This window comes from Urocampus carinirostris, chromosome 10 (assembly GCF_059441175.1).
Source record: "Urocampus carinirostris isolate Australia breed hairy pipefish chromosome 10, RoL_Ucar_1.0, whole genome shotgun sequence".
In the NCBI taxonomy this organism is placed as follows: domain Eukaryota; kingdom Metazoa; phylum Chordata; class Actinopteri; order Syngnathiformes; family Syngnathidae; genus Urocampus; species Urocampus carinirostris.
In genome coordinates, this window is record NC_142358.1 from 25,976,926 (window position 1) to 25,996,081 (window position 19,156).

General features: G+C 37.2%; 1 protein-coding gene across 1 annotated transcript; it reads right to left on the reverse strand.

Moving 5' to 3' along the window:
* Nucleotides 1-260: 260 nt before the first annotated feature.
* wdfy1 (WD repeat and FYVE domain containing 1) lies at nt 261-18,887 on the reverse strand. Its single transcript, XM_088345821.1, has 12 exons — nt 18,671-18,887; nt 14,315-14,382; nt 14,119-14,192; nt 13,883-13,937; nt 9,774-9,924; nt 9,581-9,693; nt 7,969-8,095; nt 6,307-6,412; nt 5,156-5,257; nt 4,909-5,039; nt 4,693-4,801; nt 261-2,703 (listed from the first exon to the last, which is right to left on the reverse strand). The coding sequence occupies exons 1-12, from the start codon at nt 18,805-18,807 to the stop codon at nt 2,644-2,646; spliced, it is 1,233 nt and encodes a 410-aa protein (XP_088201947.1). The 5' UTR covers nt 18,808-18,887; the 3' UTR covers nt 261-2,643.
* Between the last annotated feature and the right edge of the window lie 269 nt (nt 18,888-19,156).

Sequence of the window (19,156 nt, forward strand, 5' to 3'; positions counted from 1 at the left end):
CTCCCCTGTTGAAAGGAAAGCTACATTTGATAATAGTGTAACAGAATCACTCCCAACCTTGAGCTTTGATTACACTTTCTGGTATGATTCAACTGGTTTTAAACAACCAAATTTTACCATCCCCATTACATGACAAACCTTTTGGTCTGTGTATGTAGCTTTATGTTTTTAACAATTGGCCATTCGAGTACAGATAAATACAAATTGAGGTTTTGATAGTAATGAGTGTGAGAAGCAATTAGGACAATGCACACATGAAGTGACTCTCTACTGCTTTTTATCAAAACTGCAGGTAATTTCAGTTCGTATTTGCACAAAATTTACATTTACTGTGACAGGCATCGGTTTGTCAAGACACAAAAAAACATAACTAAACCACCTTTAACACAGATAATAAATACTTTACTACAAATATATACACTACATCAAAACAGGAATGTGATCATGGATATATGCAACTTTTTCATAACTCAACAAAACAGGTATCCCAAATAATTGCAAATCACCAACCACTTAAGGGAGTGCAAAAAAAAAAAATAATAATAACTTTGCACAGACTGCAGGGATGGGCTTGCTGCAGTGGAATCCTTGATAACGCACATGATGGTACTTAAATGGTTGAAGAAGCAAAACAAGATGAAAATTGGAGCGTGGGGACAAACAAATGTTCTGGAAAGTCACAGAACGAGGCTTTGAGGATGTGTCCTTCTGTCTTTAAGGCATTTGAAGGAACATCGGGAGCCCCGATAACAGCCAGGAAGAAAGTACTGAAATGTTCAGCATTTCATGTCATGCACAATTCTACCAGCTGCCCATGTGCCTCTGAGCTAAAAATCCAATTGAACTCTCAGTGGTGACTCTCAAAGGGCATTTGATTTTTTCTCAATCAGAATCAGGTGTAGTAAAACTACATACAGACAGTGCAATTGGTCTGTTCAACATTGATGCTGCTACTAAACAGTGTCAGACTTTGCAAAGATGATCTGTTGCTATAGCAACATGCAAGGTTTTCTTGCCTTTCTCAGGATGGGTCAACATCGGGGCATTTAGGGCGCCGTTTGAAAATTGTTTCTATTCACACTTTTGAATGGTTGTATTGACTCAAGTGATCAAGGACACACTTGAACGGGGGAGCTCTGCCCATTGATAACCCTTTGGAAAACCTCCTGAGAGTGATTTAAGGCCATCTGGTGACAACAGACTCATGGGGATAGAGACAAGGGGAAAGACAAACATTTAAATAAACCATTTTACCTTTTAGACAAGAAGCAAGGTATGTACAGTCGCAGTATTCATACATGTTTCTGAGAAAGACAGTAAGTGGACCCCAAAAATATGCAGATCACCATATTTCCCGAACTATAAAGGCACACCTTGACACACAAATTTGGCCAGAAATTTGTATATGCACCTTATAACCCTGTGCGCCTTTTATACCGCATAATACGGTGGATAAGATTTTAAATGAATAGTCATAGGTATGCGTTAACAAGATTTAAATGTATATTACAATTTTTGAGCAATGATTGTGCAATGATTGATCAAATCGCTAAACATCACAGACCTAAACTGCAAAACATTGTGTGCAATGAATCGTAAATGAGTAATAATTGTGAGAGCGATGACACTTTACGACTAGACCACCAGTGCTCTAGTTGACATTTTACAAGGCATTAGACCTCATTGGGTAATCACACCATATTTACTCGTAGTGCCAGATGCACATCAACACAGAATTGCATAGTGCATTCTGATAGGTTAAACAGTCTTTTCACTTCACTGACAAATGAAATTTCAACAAAATACTATACAAGCTCTTTTATAATTACATATTGGACCGTGAGGATGATGCACAGGTGAAGATGTGGGACTGTTTAACTTATAAGAATGCACTATGCAAATCAGTGTTGCTGGCACCATAAAATGTGTGTGATAATGGGATAAGCTCTAATGCCTTTTCACATGGCATTCATAACACTGGTATTTTAGTGGTAAAGTGTCTGTGCTCTCATGACCACTACTCGGGTTACATTCCCGTTTGCTATTATTTTCAGCAATACCGCTCATTGCATCATCAGTCATACCGGAAAACACACGGACGCTCTTACTATAGTCTCAATTTGATGTGCCTTAAAGTCCAGTGTGCCTTATGTATAAAAGAAAAATGTCAAGACCATTTGAGGGGGGGTGCGCCTTATAATCCGGTGTGCTTTATGGTGCTGAAAATATGGTAAATACCAGTATGTTTTCTTGGTGTAGAAGATCAGAAATTTGTGAATCCTATTGTTACAGTACAAGGATTTGGGAAAAAAAACTGACCATTGTCAATGTCTCAAAAGAAATAACTATTACATGTAAACACATATATCAACATTAGAGCTATTGCCCATATTTACATAGACACATCCTTGTGCTTAGTGCTCCATGCAGGGTCAAATGTCTTACGTTCATACACACATGTTAAACTGAAGTAGTGAAATAGATCATTCCAAAGGATCAGAGGAAAATAAAGAAAGAGGAGGCTCACATTCACACACAAACAGAACATGTGAACATCCCCCAGAAGCTGCAGAGTCCAGGCATGATGGTGGAGATGCACTATACAGAGGGGTTTCCATGACACCAAAGGAGTGGCTGGACCAATCATCGTGGAGCGAAGCCTGTTGCTAAGCTACAGCCAACCACCTGCGTCATATCCCAGATCTGGAGAGACAAACACCTGATGACAAGTCTGACACAACTGGGACTAAGGTCACTCTTTTTATCCTCAACATTATCAAGAGAAAATAGAGCCATTATGCTTTCACTTCAAGACGTCAGTTAAACAAAGCCAAAGGGATCATATGAAAAAAATGTCAATGCTCAAGAACTTTTTGACACCCACTTTATACTTCAAGAAAAGATATGAAGTTTAATTAAGTTTATATATGTATTAACTAAATCAATTGTACTTTGTCAGTGTTGCAGAGGTTATGAGTAATCGTCTGGAATTTGAGGGAAATGTTTTCACAATTTTACTAAATAGTCGCCCAATATTGCCTGTCACTAATGAAGTCTTACAAATGTCTAAAGTACATGCTTAAACTTAGGTAAACTCAATTTCAAGGAGTACATAATGTACTTCTGTTAGAGATATTAAAGCCCGACCCAACCCAAACCCAACCAATTAAATTGGTTATCAAGGCGGAGCCCAAAACAAACGCGAAATTGCACATTTTACTTTTGAGGACTCGGAGGAGGAGAGGTGATTAATGCTAACAAATTAAAGCCCGTCTTTGATAATGAAAACTAAGTTAAAAAGACAGTTTAAAAATATACATCCTTGGATTTCCGTGTTTGCAGAGGTTACATTAACTGACGATTTTCCATCATTGACGCAGTTTTTTTTTTTTTTTCTTTTTAAGAGTTGAAGGGGAAATTTTTAAGGCCGGCTGTCATTTTGACGGTTATAAAATTGGGCCATAAATCACAGCAGCTGTACATTTTGAAGAATCCAGCAAGCACTTGAGATAAGCAGAGAGACGAGATCTAAGCTTGACACGGCCCAAAACTTGGGTCAGGCTTGGACTCGGGCCTAAGCTCTTACCTCTAGCCCGTACAAATGAATGATTTGAAGAAATGGTCAACAGGGAACTTATGTGATGATGACATGTGTTCATTTGTGACCCTTATTTAGGCTGCGCCATCAGTATAAAAACTAAAATCAATTGCTGTATTTTTTCAAATGGTCCAATTAAAATAATAGCTACATTTTTGCAAATCCTTAGTAATTAGTTTAAAAGAAAAAAAAAGTTAATTAGGTTAATAGAAATGCCAGGTCAAGGCAATCTGATTTCGGGAAGATCTGTTAAGACATGTATCTGCTTACAGTGTGTGCCAGTTACAATAGCACTGGCTCACATCATAAACTAGCAATGCTGCCGTTTCTTGGATGTGGCAACTTGCATTAAATAAGTGCAGAATCGCCAAACCCTTAAAAAACCACTATTAGAGTTTGAAAACTGTTAGATTTCATAATCCCTCCACATTAATATACATGTCATATGGGCTACTATTGCTTCAAAAGATGTAGTAGATAAAGAACTTAAAGGCCAACTGTTCATTGCAACCACCAATAATGTCGATAGACAATCCTCAACACACTGTGCTGGCAACAAAAGATTTACTTTGTAAAAAGTATTTGAAGGTCCCGGAGGTCCCAATAAAAAATCTTTGGAGATGGTTTAAAGTTTGTGTTGCCAAACAACAGTCCCTATCTAGGAGAAATTTGCACCGGGCAATGGACCAAAATACCAGCAACATTGTGTAAAAACCTTGTAAAGACTTGCTGAATAGTTTTAACCTCTGTCATTGCAACAAACGGTATATACATTAAATAAATAAATAAATTTGACCTAGTAATTATCTTCCACCACCACCTAAAAAAAGCTTTAAAAATCAGACTCTGATTTGTTTCTTGTCTTTTTATCCTCATAGTGTATTATGACAATTAAGGGCCTCTTTCATCTTTTTGAGTGAAACAGTTGGTGGTTCACTAAATATATTCCCCTATTGTATTTGTGACAACTGTTATTATCCGGAGTACAAAAAAATAAATCACTGTTGTTCATATAATTTCATGCCAAATGACCTTATATATGGATGGTAAAACAAAATTTTGAAGTGTACAGCTTGGAAAAAATGGTGTTTAACCTTTGCAATTCGGTCACTTCCACATGTGACCATTAGGCCTCTGGATGGGTCCATGTCCATGTGGGCGATGTTGTGTTTCCCCTCATGAAACGTGGCGAGTGGCGTTCGACTACAAAGCACACAAACAAACGCACAGCTCATCAAGTTAGTCTCCAGTTTGCTAACAAAAAAACGCAGCAACACTTAATTCTATTTGGTACATGACGAATGACTCACTCTTCTTCTTTGATCGAGTCAAAACAACTGTCACACATCCGCACAGGGAATTCAAAGCCCATAACTGGAAAAGTGGAGCGTTTGGAGCTACATCGACCACATATAGCTTTGCCGCATTTCCTGCAATGGTGCTGGAATACACGAGAAGACAAACAAGCAGACAACATTCATGAAAGTGTCACAAAAACAATGCTAACAAAGCAAACTGTAGGTCAGGTGTGCCTCTTTAGTGGCACAGAACTCATACCTGTCTGAGCCCGAGGGTTTTACTGTCCCACATCTGCTTGACATTCCAAAAGAAAGGCTGTTCACACTTCTGGCAGGAGTCACTTTCCAACCATTGTGGTGCCTGAAGACACATAGTTTATTTTAACGGATCAAAATCGAGTGTAGAAAAGAGGCTCATCTAATCTGTTGTGCGTTTTGGTGACTAATAGTAGACGTGACTGTATATTTCATATACTGCAAGCATACCTAAATGAAAAATGAGAATTTATGTAGATTTCAGTCAACTCCTTGATCCTTGGTCAAAAGGTATGTAAAATTATGTAAATTCCATGTGCTTCTCTTTTGAGAAAAACAGGAAATGGATGACTGCAGTTGGTAATTAAAAGTTATCGCTACAGAATAAGTTTGATTGGTTGATTTTTGCATGATTTGATAGAGGATGTTGATGACGTGATAACCACATGAAAAACATTAATGCATCAAAATTACAGTTCGGATTTGATTTTTTTTTATGCAGTTTTACATTGTAGAAAAAGAGCAAAATAATTTTCTTTTAACAAAATGCATAATATTTTTTACTTGAAGAAACATGTGCCATTTTAAGTTTGAATAAAGGATTGCTTTTTAGCACTTACATTAGGGCATTGTGAAATGCAAAGGAGCCTCGGTGTCACTTGCATATGCCCATACTCCCCACCAACATCCTTTCTTTTCTACTCCTTCTATTTTGCACAAGTGCAGATTCAAAAGCATTTAACTTCAGAGAGGCAGTTCATTTAAAAACTATGCAAAGGAGCACACAATGACATTTTGAAGTTGCCCTAAAACTACAAGAAAAAAAACTTGCTCATTACCGCTGGAAATGGTAATTTAATTCTTATTTTAAACCATGGTAACATGTCAAACCAGTTATCAATTCTTGCCAACTTAGATCGACATATGCTAAATTAATGAACAAGGGATGCCTCTCTCTTGCATAGTTACTTCAGCAATTCACATTTTTTAAATTCAATACGTCAAATGAAGTGCCCTGCGACTGGTTGGCAACCAGTTTAGGGTGTCCACTGCCCACTTCCTGAAGACGGCCGGGATGGGCTCTGGCACCCCCGCGGCCCTAGTGAAGATAAGCGGCATAGAAAATGGATGGGTGGATGTCAAATGAATGCAAACCTCTTCTCTGGTTGTGTCCATGTTCCACACTGCTATGCCTCCATCAGCTGAGCATGAAACCAACTGCCTGGTCAACTGAAGGTAGCGCAGCGCCTGGACGCGCTCACTGGAAGAGCAAAGAATAGAGCCCACTGTTGTGTCACACTTGTGAAATGAAATTAGTAAATAATTGTTCATTACATAAAAAAAACTTGATTACGTTTAAATTTGCTGTGAATTTTCAATTCAAAAGACTCATGCTATCATTTATTCAATAATTTACTTTGGCCGGACACCATTTTATTCTTCTTTCTTTGCCATATTTTTGTAAGTTAAAGTGTTTTGGCATTTTGTGAAGGGATTGAGCTATTAGTGTTTTTCTCTTGCATGTCAACTCGCTTTGTTGAGAAGGTTAATTGATGTTTGTGTTGATATACCAACATTATTATTCATCTACATAATCAATACACATTTTCTAGGCTACATTTGCATGTTATAACTAAATCTAGGGAAATGGTGCTCGACTACACTGAAATCTGAGAAGGAAAAGAAGTAGGGATCAAGACTCAATAATCAGCTGTGGGTGACATCACTGGGGCCTGTGTGTGACATTCAGTGTAGGGACCAATGCGTCACAAAAGGAGCTTTCCTCCGTAAGGTGTTATTAATAACATTTTGTCCCTCTACTGTCGTTACAACATTGTGCGTTACTCCGCTACCTTTAAAAAGCAGACCTCAAATTACAATGTTTCTTGCTCTTACACGGTTCCGCCTACGCTCATGAAGCTATATCCAACCCTCAGTCCGCCAGCAACAGAAAGCTGTAAATAACATTTGAGAGAGTTGCGCATTTTAATACCTACATACAAACTACAACTGAATACAGTTACGGTGGCACCATCTCAAGCAGTGCGAGAACACAAAATTTTCCCCTACTGATATTCTGACATCCTCCCTACCGTATATTCACATCTCAGCCGTGTTTACAACTATAAAACAAAATACTTAAATTGGGCATCAGTTTCTATGCATATATTTGGTTGTGTGTCACCGATAGCCAATAGTAGGAAGTGTTTGAAGAGGGGCGTGGCTTATGGAACAGCAGGAACAGCAAAATCAATGGGGCAAACGTGAGCACAGAATTTACAGTTAAACAGCGCTGAAATTAAGTTTATATTTGTAAAATTACTTTTGACATACACCATACTCGGACAAAAAAAAAAAAATCTTGCACATTTCCTAGAAATAGAGAAGGAAATAAAAGACAAAATGGATATGGAGTGTCTCAGCTTAGTTAATTAGCAAGCTCTCAAGATTGCTAAAGCATGAAATATGAAGGGTTCACCGCTTCCACAGGTTGGTGTACACGTTTTTTTCTATTTATTTCATTATGAGACCATTTTAAAGCAGTTCTAGTTGCTCAGCTTCAATGCAACTGTATATAGTAATTTGTAGCGAGTTACTTTCAGAGTAACACGCTACTTTTGGGGTCAATAATCTGGGCGGAGGTAGGGGTTGTCTATACAGCAATCACTTTTTAAATGAAGTGACTCGTAACTAACTAGCTACTTCTTTTATTATGGCGTCTAACACTGGTGACTAAAGTGTTGACAGCTCAATGTAAATCTATCAGTTTACTTTTTAAGCATTTTTGTCTCAAAAAATAAAGGGTGCTGGACTTACTGGTGTCCCTGCAATAGTAGAGTCCGCCCTTTGCGTCCTCCAATGTCCCACATGATGATACTGTGGTCAGAAGCACCTGAGAAGAGCAGTCTCTGCACAGGGTCCCACCACAAGGCTGCCACATTTCCTGAAATGGCAAATGTAAACTTTGAGTGTCGCTGGAGTTCGACTCGGGCTGCCATCTAGTGCACGTTTTAAATGTTTCATGTCATCAATTCCATACCAAAGAGGGGGGGGGGCGCTTATTTTCCATTAGAATTAATCAAAGTTTGTCACAGGAAATTATCAATTGTTACCCAGTTTGTCCAGATATTATACTTGCTACAAAAATATTAGTATTCATCCATGTTAGCAACACCAATTGAGAGTCTGAATTAGGATATTTTTATTCCATTGGATGGCAGAATTACATTACAATTGATGGGTTGAATTTTATAAACTATACCAAGTCATTGCTTTTGGCAAATATTAGCTTTATTTAGTCCAAATGGCGACATAATGGCCACAAAAATAATCCATACTTTGGATTTTATTGCCCTCTGCTGGCAAACAATGCAATTGTATTAAAACTAGCAGTAAGTTTTTTTGTCACTGAAACAAGCATTTTAACTAACAAAATTAATATACTATAATATTGCTTAAAAAATAAAATCAAAAATCTAGATCCTCACATGTGTATCCGAATACTCTCCTGGAGTATTGTAAAAGGAGTAACTTCATTTTGTTAACTTTTACAATAAAATTCTATCTCTAACAGATACTGTCCATAACTGCAAATTGGAGATAAGCTTGTGCTGTGGTGCAGGCGGAAGACTATTTTTTTAGGTGTGGGGAAAGAAAACATAATATTTTTACAACAGTTTCATTACCGGATTAATCACTGAAGTCCTAATTTTATGGTTTGTGGAGGTTGCACCCAGTATAAATTTACTTAGCACTACTTATAGCATATTAAGAGATAAGAGGGGGGGAAATAAATGCATTTGCTTTGGAAGATTTAAAATCACCCCCATTAAAAAGTTAAATATTTGGCAACATGAATGTTTCATAAGCAAACTGTTAGAATGCATAATTAAAATGTTTGAACTGTAATAAATGTGGCTGAAGTAAAACAATACAGAAAAAAAACATGTTAGTTCAATGATAAGAATCTGGTCGGAAAACTCAAATAGGAACAAAGGAAGTGTTTAGCATGAATGGTAAACATTAGCCAAAGTCCGCCTGGAGGGCCAACATTAAATGTGGAAGCAAAGGGACATTTAAAAATTTGACAAAAAATGTTGCTGCTGTAAATTCGGTGCATCTTCAATTTGAACTAATTTAAACTATTTTATCAAATACATTGTGTCAGTCACTACTCTAAAAATTTCCGAATCATTTCTGAAATCTAAGACTTGTTGACCAGACCTTGGTGACCAAAACATTAAAAAGGTTGCTTTAATTTGAAATAATTCTGTGTATAACAAATACTCCATTTGAGTCACCAATGATCAGGGCACAACCCAAATATAGCAGTACATATAATAAAAATAAGCCTACTTATTCATACATATAGATAGATACATATTTACACACACATATGATCATAAAGTGTGCATTTTAAGAGAAATACCTTCATGGCCCTTTAATGTAGTGATGATGGAGTATGTCTGCTTCTCTAACTTTAACAGTGTAATCTGCCCGGAGTAGTCACCAACAAAAGCATGCTGAGTCTCGTGGTCGTATCTGAGTAGGAGGTTATGGTTCATAATCTCCAAATTAAATACTTATGTTCAAAAAAATAAAAAAAAGTTATTTGAGGATACTGTAAGCAAGAGGCCCAGGAAGAGAAATAGTGTCTTCCCAGCATGCTCCCACTCTGGGTGCACATCCAGCTGACACTCTTGTCATGGCCGGTGCTCACCACCCACTCGCTCTCCAGGGTAAATACCATATCAGAAACGCGGCTCTGGTGGGCTGTAAAACACAATAAATATGTCAAATAACTTTGAAAAGGCAAATAGTGTAAAGTGCAGAGTTATCTGTTTATTTGTGCCCAGCCATTCTCCAGTAAAAACGCAGAGAACACGCATTTTACCACACTAAAATACTTTTAGATTTTATTCCCATTGACAATTTCCCAAATATGGACTTTTTTTTTAACTTGTTTATTTAGATAGAAAAGTGTACTGGATAGAGTACATTTTTATGTTTTATAGAGGCCTACCTGACAAAGCTATTTTGGTACCAGACTGAGGAAACTTTTGTGCGCAAAACCTAATATTTTCATTCTTTATGGAATGTTTCCCTGTCTATTAAATATCAAAGGGCAATGGTGGCTTGCTAATTTTATGAGAATTCAGATAGCAGATGAAATGAAAATGAAATGATCTGCATTTATATAGCGCTTTTCAAGTCAATGACTTCCCAAAGCGCTTTACAATGTGCTCCACATTTCCCAATAGCGGCCTTGCAGCCATGTAAGGCGCTAACCTGCTTATTGGGGGTATTAGGGGTTCAGTGTCTTACCCAAGGACACTTCGACATGTAACACGGACAAGCCGGGATTCGAACTGGGATCCCTTGATCCCAAGACGAGCGCTCTACCTCCTGAGCTATATCTCTGCTATCAGACTTTTAAACGGCTGCTGATCAAACAATACACCACAGACAGGTTGAGAACACTACATACTATAGGGCAGCACGGCGGCGCAGTGGTTAGCGTGTGTGCGGCACAGTTCTGAGGTCATAAGATCGAACGTTCCTGTGTGGAGTTTGCATGTTCTCCCCGTGCTTGCGTGCGTGCGTTTCCCCCGGGCGCTCCGGTTTACTCCCACATTCCAAAAACATGCGTGTCAGGTTAATTTGCTGGTCCAAATTGTCCCTAGGTGTGAATGAGCGAGTGAGTTTTCTGTCTCTGTATGCCCTGCGACTGTATGCCCGAAGATAGCTGGGATGGGCTCCAGCACCCCCGCGACCCTATAGAGGATAAACGGTGCAGATAATGGATGGATTTTATGTATACATATATACATTGTTTCTTAGTTTTATTCTGCTGGCAACTGTGTGGACATAAAAGTAAAAATTTCATTGTGCAGGGAATCTTAGTTGTTTTCTGTGCATATGACAATAAACACTTTGAATTTTGAATGCTATGGAGGTGTGAGCATATTTCCCAAATCAGACGGTTGCAGCAGAAATGTGCCTGGCAGAGGATAATTAGAATATTTGCTTTGGTTTGCAGGTAAAAAATAAGCATAACAAACAATAACAGAAACATGAGAAACAATGCAGCTGTAGACAATCCATGATTCACTATCTTCTGGGGATAAAATTCTTTTTGGAAGAAAAGTTCCTCACATGGCTTTTTGTGGCTGTACCTCCAAAATAAAGTAACGATGAAGCAATATACTAGAAGCTTCTCATTAACAGGTAATATAATATTCCAATACAATCGTCCTGTGACTTTTTTAATTGTACGCAAATACTATTTAAAAATATGTTAAACTAACAAAGATAAATACATTCCCGAAACACACTCTCCTCATCGTAAGAATACAAATTTTAGGTTGCGTCATTCAAGGACAGAAAATGTTAACCATCGAATGGACGATGTGTTTTAACTAACCAACTCATTACCACGCAAGTTCAATCACTCAATTTGCATTCTCCTTAATTTTAAGTTACAAAAATGATTGTTAATTATTGATTAATGGTTCAAACATTTGTGTGACGAAAAAAACGACAACGAAAGGTAAATTGGGCAAATTTGCATTGTATTACATTCCAACAACCACGTAAAGCAGACTCTGGCTTTAAAGTCCCTCCTGACTTGGGCTTTATCGTCTCCTGATTTCTGAGCAAAGACGTTTTTACATATATTTTTCCTGGCGTCCAAAGAAATGAAACCCACTTCTGGGATGTTTTCAAGCTCTCAATGATCACCCACCTACCCCTTAGTATTTTTTGCAATAACCTTTAAAGTAATGACTTATGCTACTACAGGAACAGCAGATGACCATGCCTGTATGAATATTTAAAATGTAACAAATAAAACAAATAACTTCAAAAGAGATAAAAGCAATAAGAATAAAAGACCAAAGACTGAACAAAAGGGGGGATTTATTTAGTCTGCCTTTCCCAAATGGTCTATCTAAACCACATTCCAGTGGTGACATGTGGTGTAGTCTGACCGACATGATGGCTGCCGCAACAAAGTTATTTTCCACCGAGCGGGATTGATGATGATATTGCCATTGCCTTCTTAGGATGGTATTCAGCTTCTTTTAAGAACTCAAAATTACATGGCAGTAGACTAAAAAATTTGCTTGATCGCAAATTTGAATCTCTCAAATAACTCAAGTGGTTGGGAAAATGCAATGAATAGCTGTTCTTTGCACAAGGTATAAATGTAAAGTTTACAGTAAAACTGACCAAACATCAGGTTTTGATGTCTACATGCGCAAAAATAAAATTATAGTTTCAATAAACAGAACTTTCTTTACATAAATATTTGTTGTTTTGATTAATTCTTTAATTAAATAGTCAAATTATTAAAAAAAAAAATGTCCAAAATAACTGAAAAGAAAATGGATTTCTACAATTAAGTCACATCAATTTCTCAAAAGTAATAGTTCCTTTAAACGCCTTACACACTTTTGTTAAGTAAATAATTGCCTGTTTTCTTTCCCATAAAGAAAGCCCCCTTCCAAAATGGTAAATCAGAATTATTTTTCGGTAAAGCCTATTAGACATAACACAGGGACCTGATAGATATACACAATTTTAAGGGAGTTTAAAGACCAAAACGCTCAGAAGAGACATTGTTTTCAAGCGATATTAAACTATGGAATGAAATACAGACGCTGCCTGACCTACAAACGAGTTCCGGACGATCGTTTGTAAGTTGAATTTGTTCGCAAGTTGCTTCTGTGCTATATTTTGTATGTTTAAGACTTGTATAAGTAACCTGTATTGTTTTGTACTAAAAATAAGCATTTCATAAAATAATATGCTCTATAAAGATAAATAAAGTTAAGTTTAACTTACTTTTGGAAGATGCGCTCTCAAAGCGCCACGCGGCGAGAAGGAACACTACAGTACTGTCTTCTACTTGTAAAAAGGTGCACACAATATAAATTCTAACTTACAGCAATCTCAGGATATTTCTCGACATCCCGAAAAAAATGATCGTATTTGCCGGAATCCATAAGTTGAAAGTACGTAAGTCGGGAGGCATCTGTAGGTGATTTAGAAAATGTTGCTAATATATAACAATTTAAAAATATAGATGATTATATGAAGTATGACATGAAGTATTTCTAATGAATATGCTAAAGACATACAGTAGCAGATTCCTGATCTGGGGATGTTGCAATTGTGGCATTGATAAATGTATGAAGTAATGAGACTTGTTTTAAAGAAATATAATGTATCAAGAGTTGCTTCTATTCTAACTTGAGCAGCAGCAGCAGTTAGAATTGTTATCCAGGGGGCGCAAATATTTTTATCTAACTTGCATGCTATAAGCATATTGACTACACAGTAATTTTGGTTAAGTGTTTTTTTTTAATGTTTTTGTTGATATGTCAGTAAACTAAGCCACCATGATTAAAATAACAGGTAGGCACGCCTAACCTGCAATTACTTTTGAAAACATTGCAAAGTAATATTGAAAATAGACTGGAATTTATTTTTGTTGTGTCGTTAGTTTATTGCACCCCAATAAACCCTAATACAAACAATGAGTTTACTTGCTATTAAAGACAACAGTGCAGACAAAACACCCAAGTTATTGTATTATTTTGTCTCAAATAACACTAGCTATCGCTATTGTATTGTAGTGTCAAGCATTGAACACTGTATGCTGGAAATGTGAATTTCCCTTCGGGGATGAATGAAGTATCTATCTATCTATCTATCTATCTATCTTTACCTGGATATGTTTTGACATGGTTCATTTTGTTGAAATCTTCAGAGATGAGAAACTCCTGCAGGGCAAGCAAACAAAAAACAGGTTTGAAATCAAACTACTAACCCACCCTTCAAAGGGATGTGAGGGAGGCTCATTTTAATTTCCCTCCTTTTAAAATGAAAACAAGTTAAAACTAAAGACGGAGCCCGAGTCTGAGATGACAACATGGCTATTTTTTCAGAGGACGTTCCACTCACCACAACAGCTCCATTGTCCTGCCCGATGAAAATGCGTCTACTATCATGGTGATAAGACATACACGAGCAGGGAGCTGAGACATGGAGATAATCATCGTTAGCATGTCATTTTATACTCGGTCATGCTTAAAAATAGATATCAACAATAAAAATAGCACAATACATATATGGTGGTCTTATGTGCAGTCTTACTTACAAGAGACTATGTGGTAAATGCTTGGCCAGTATTGACCGCTGTCTCTCTTTAGCCAGACCCGGATAGTTCTTGAAATGAAACAATGAAATTGGATTGTCAGAAAAACTGTGCAAATATGGTTCTTTCTGGTTTATGTTAAAGCTTTCAAGAGTGAAATTGGAAAAAGGACAGTAATTTGTTTTAATAGGGATGCACCAAAAACAATTTTCAGGCCGATTAGTGGTTCGATCAGTATCTGATGTAGTTGCACGAGTCCCAATTGTCAGATTGCACAGTTAGAAAAATGTTATAATGGTCTTCTATTTATAGATACAGATATCCACCAATCCCTAATCGTATTGCAAATAAAATACTAATGACAAGAAAGAAAACTCCTAAGAGTTAGACTATGAAACAGTTCATAAACTGTGTTTTTTTTTCCTAATAAATTTACAGCACCATGAACTTTTCAACATTTCGCTTACTAAAGGCTTCAACATAAGGACATTTTTTTGAAGTGGAACAAAGTATATTAGATATTTCATACTTTAACAAATAATTATCTAGAAATGGGGCGTGCAATATAATCTCTTGCAGTAATACTTTGTAGCGCTACCTTTTGCTGCAAGTTGCTTGGTGTTTGTTGCTACTTTTATTTGTGAACCGTTCCATTGTAAATTTGGTTTGGATCGGTGTCTGGTTGGAAGATACATTTCCATCCAAGTGTCAGGTCTTTTGCAGTCTCCAACATGTTTTCTTTCACAATTGTCCTGCATATGCTGCATTTATATACCCATTAATTTTAAACATCTTCTAAAACCACAAGATTGCCACCACAATGTTTGACGGTGGAGTTTGTGTGTTCAGGGTGAAGTGTTTTTATGCCAAACATCGATTTGCATTAGATAGATAGATAGATAGATAGATACTTTGTTCATCCCCGAAGGGAAATTCACATTTCCAGCAGCATCCCTGAGCTGAGAACAATCGAGAACAATCGAAAATAACACGGGAGCTGCTGGAGTGGCTGCCATTCGTGACGGCGCCGGAAGAAAAGATTCAATTTGAATCATGTACAAACAAACAAACAATTGAATCATGTACAAACAATTCATGTTTCAATAAGTGGAGTGTTAATAAAATGGGGGGAAAATAATATGCCAAAAATGTTCCATTTTGTTGTCATCTGACCCAAGCATCTTCGTTCACACGTTTGCAGTGTCTCCCGGGTAGTTTTTGGCAAACTTTAAACAAGACTTTTTATGGATATTTTTTAAAAAGTATTTCTTCTTGACACTCTCCAATAAAGGCCAGATTAATGACGTGTTCGACTGATTGTTGATATTCTCCCATTTTAGCTGTAGATCTCTGCAGTGGTCGGATAGTCGTCCCATTTACCTATAATTGTTTGCACAGTGCCCCTTGAAGCTTGGGAAGTCTTTGTTGTATGTAAATCCTGCTTTAATCTACCTAACAGTGGTATTTCAGACTTGCCCAGTGTGTTACCTTGGTCTTCACAATGTTATCTGCACTTTAAAAAGAAGCCAGAGACTAATCCCAGAGAAGGTGGATTTATATTAGACCTGATTCTATTTTTCATAATCAGTCATTTAGGACAACATTGGATAGCTCATGTTATTTAACGTTTGAAACCTGAAAAGTGGCAAAAGATAGAAACGTTTAAGGGAGCTGAGTACCTAAGCAAGCCACTAAATGTCACGGATGAATTAAAAAAACAAGTTTTTCTCTACGAAGTCCTAGCTCCTTTCATCTGCTTTGCCTTCCAAACCAGTTTGGTAACCAAATTGTAAGACGATTCACTGAATCCAATACAAAGCTGTTGAATCCATCTGTCGATTAGCAGCTTACAATGCTGTTTTGCTACTATTTCAAGAATCTCAATGTTATAAGCCAAATGTGATGTTCACAAGACACAGCCAATGGCAATCCCTTTGGGGATTGATGAGCATCCTCACAAGACACAGACACACAGGTCTAAAAAGTACTATCAATTCAAAATCAGTCATGGCTGCCCTTCAACCTAAAAGGCAAAACAATAAGTATGTTTACAAATAATCTTGCTTATATTTAAAAGGAGCAAATTAACCAATGTTTTGCTCGGTATGAAGAGCTTCTTCCCCAATTTTACAATGTTTCTAATGTAATTTTAAATTAAGATAAGGAGTTTAAGTATTATTTTGGGGTTTAAGGTCTTGAGTGGGACAACATCCATCCATTATCTGCACCGCTTATCCTCAGTAGGGTCGCTGTGCTGTGGATAGTGGAGTGCTGCGAGTGGGACAACAGTGAAACAATAAACGTCCCTATTGCATTGAAACAAACCTCAAAATGGTCTTCACAGTAAAACGTGTACAAGAACACACTAATACATTGTATTTCAAACAGTGTGCTGGGGCAAAAAATGCCAAATTTAAGCTTTTGTAAATAAATAAATAAATAAATAAATGAAAATGAAATGAAATAAGAACAACACTTACACATATTCATACACACACACATACATACATATATAAATATATACTCATGAGGTAGTACAATATATTTAATAATGTATTTGGTTTCAGGAAGTATTTTAAGATTGTTTTGCACAATTTTAAATATTCACTTAAGTTAAAAATATGGCATATAACGTATATATTTGTGTAAGGCACACACGTGTATGAAGTGCACCCAAAATTTTCAATTCAAATCTGTATACAATTTTGTTTCATTTTTTCGCAGCTTGAAGCATTGCAAGGGACAAACACTGTTGAGTACCTGCAGCCATGATTAAAATTACTTAGTTACAACATCAACAATGAGCACAATACCAACATAAAATGTATAATGCATTCATTTAAGGTCCTACAAAGTCTCATTAATGGTCAGTTATTTCACGCGTTGTGCTTTTTTTCGTTTATTTATATCTTTCAGGACGACTTTCTGCTTTCTCCAGTTCCTAACATTAGTCTCTTACACCGTGAAAAAAATAGTAATGATGAGGTAACAAGGAATGCGTCTTCGTATTTCATCCGTACCACTCGTGATCAAGTGGTTATAGTTTGGCGTGACCTCAGTTAGATTGCTGTGCATCCAAAGTTTTGCGATTTTGGTTAGCGATATCAACTCAATCATTATACAATTGAAGTAATACAATAAACCTCATGTATAACTCCCAACTTTTGAGTTCTTTTTAAGGGAAAAGTCAGCGTAATATAGATAAAATGTGATTTTGCTGATTTAAATGACTATTTTCTTTACAGAAAAGAACAATCAAGGTAGAACGTAGTAAAACAAGTTGCAGTAGGAGATCATATTGGTTAATTTTAAGTATTACTTTTGTATTATTTCCTTAAAACTGGTTAAAAATATCCAAATTATTAACCAAAATGGATAACCGATAATGGCAGCACGGCGGTGCAGTGGTTAGTGCGTGTGCGGCACAGTTCTGAGGTCATGAGATCGAACCTCCTGTGTGGAGTTTTCATGTTCTCCCCGTGCTTGCGTGGGTTTCCTCCGGGCACACACATTCCAAAAACATGCATGTCAGGTTAATTGGCTGGTCGAAATTGTCCCTAGGTGTAAATGAGTGAGCAAATTATCTGTTCCTGTGTGCCCTGCGACTGACTGGCAACCGGTTCAGGGTGTCCCCTGCCCACTGCCTGAAGATAGCTGGGATGGGCTCCAGCAGCCCTGTGACCCTACTGAGAATAAGCGGTGAAGATAATGGATGGATGGATGGATGGATGGATGGGTGGATAACCGATATTAGCTACCCAACCACACGGTAACAACAATCAGGGGGGGGGACTAACAGTCAATGATAACTTAATCTTTAAAACAAACACATTATTTGGTACCGAGAATTAATGTTTACATTTTCAATTCCAAGGTGCCTCGATATTTTTTACTTGGAAAAAAACTCGGCCAAGGTTCAAGAAAGATTAAGAAACACTGCTCTAATACACACCATAAAATGGAAGCGCATTTAAGCGGTTTGTAGATAACACATGGGGAATATGTGGTTGTTTACAACTGCATTTAGCCGTTTCGTGTCTCGTTTCCTCAAGAGCAATCAACAAAAACAGAAGCGGTCGCTAGGAAAGAACCAATTTAAAAATGTACTTTTTTAACTACAACATCATCATTGACAAACGGGTTTTCCATACAGTAAATAATCCATGTATTCGTTTGGCTAACTTCGAAGACAATGTTGAATCTTTAAAAAAATGGAGGCGTTTCATTTCAAATGACTTTCAGTCAATCAGAGTTATAATAATTTAAATAAAAACACTTATATGATATGGATTTTTCCAGTAAAACAAAATAAATCCGGAGGCGTCTTCACTAGCTTACTAGCTAGGTTGTGAAACTCACCTGTCTTCACTGACAGTGATCACTCCATCCTCTTTCGGGATTAAAAGAGCAACAGTGACAGCGTCCGAATGTCCCTCGATTTTGTTCAAAAGAACCGGCCTGGCGCTTTGGGGCCTTGAATGGATCTCCGCGGCCATGATCGAACTAGCCAGCAACAATATTTTCCTGCTAATTCTCTTCCTCGCCCAGTCCTGTAGGATCAGCTGACACACTGAGCGGCTGCACACATTACCGTAATAACGACCGGGGAGAGCAGCTATAAGGCACGAACTACCGTACTCACGATTAATTAGTTCAACAGAAATACTTTTGGATGGGATGGGACGCCACTTGGAAAAAAAAGAAAACAAGGAATTAAACGTGTTTTGAGTAAATACTTAATAGCAAGTAAACTCATTGTTTGTAAATACACGTTTTTGTACCTGTCACATAACTGTCAACCTTCACGGCTCCATGCCCGTACAAACTGTCATATTTTCCCTTAAT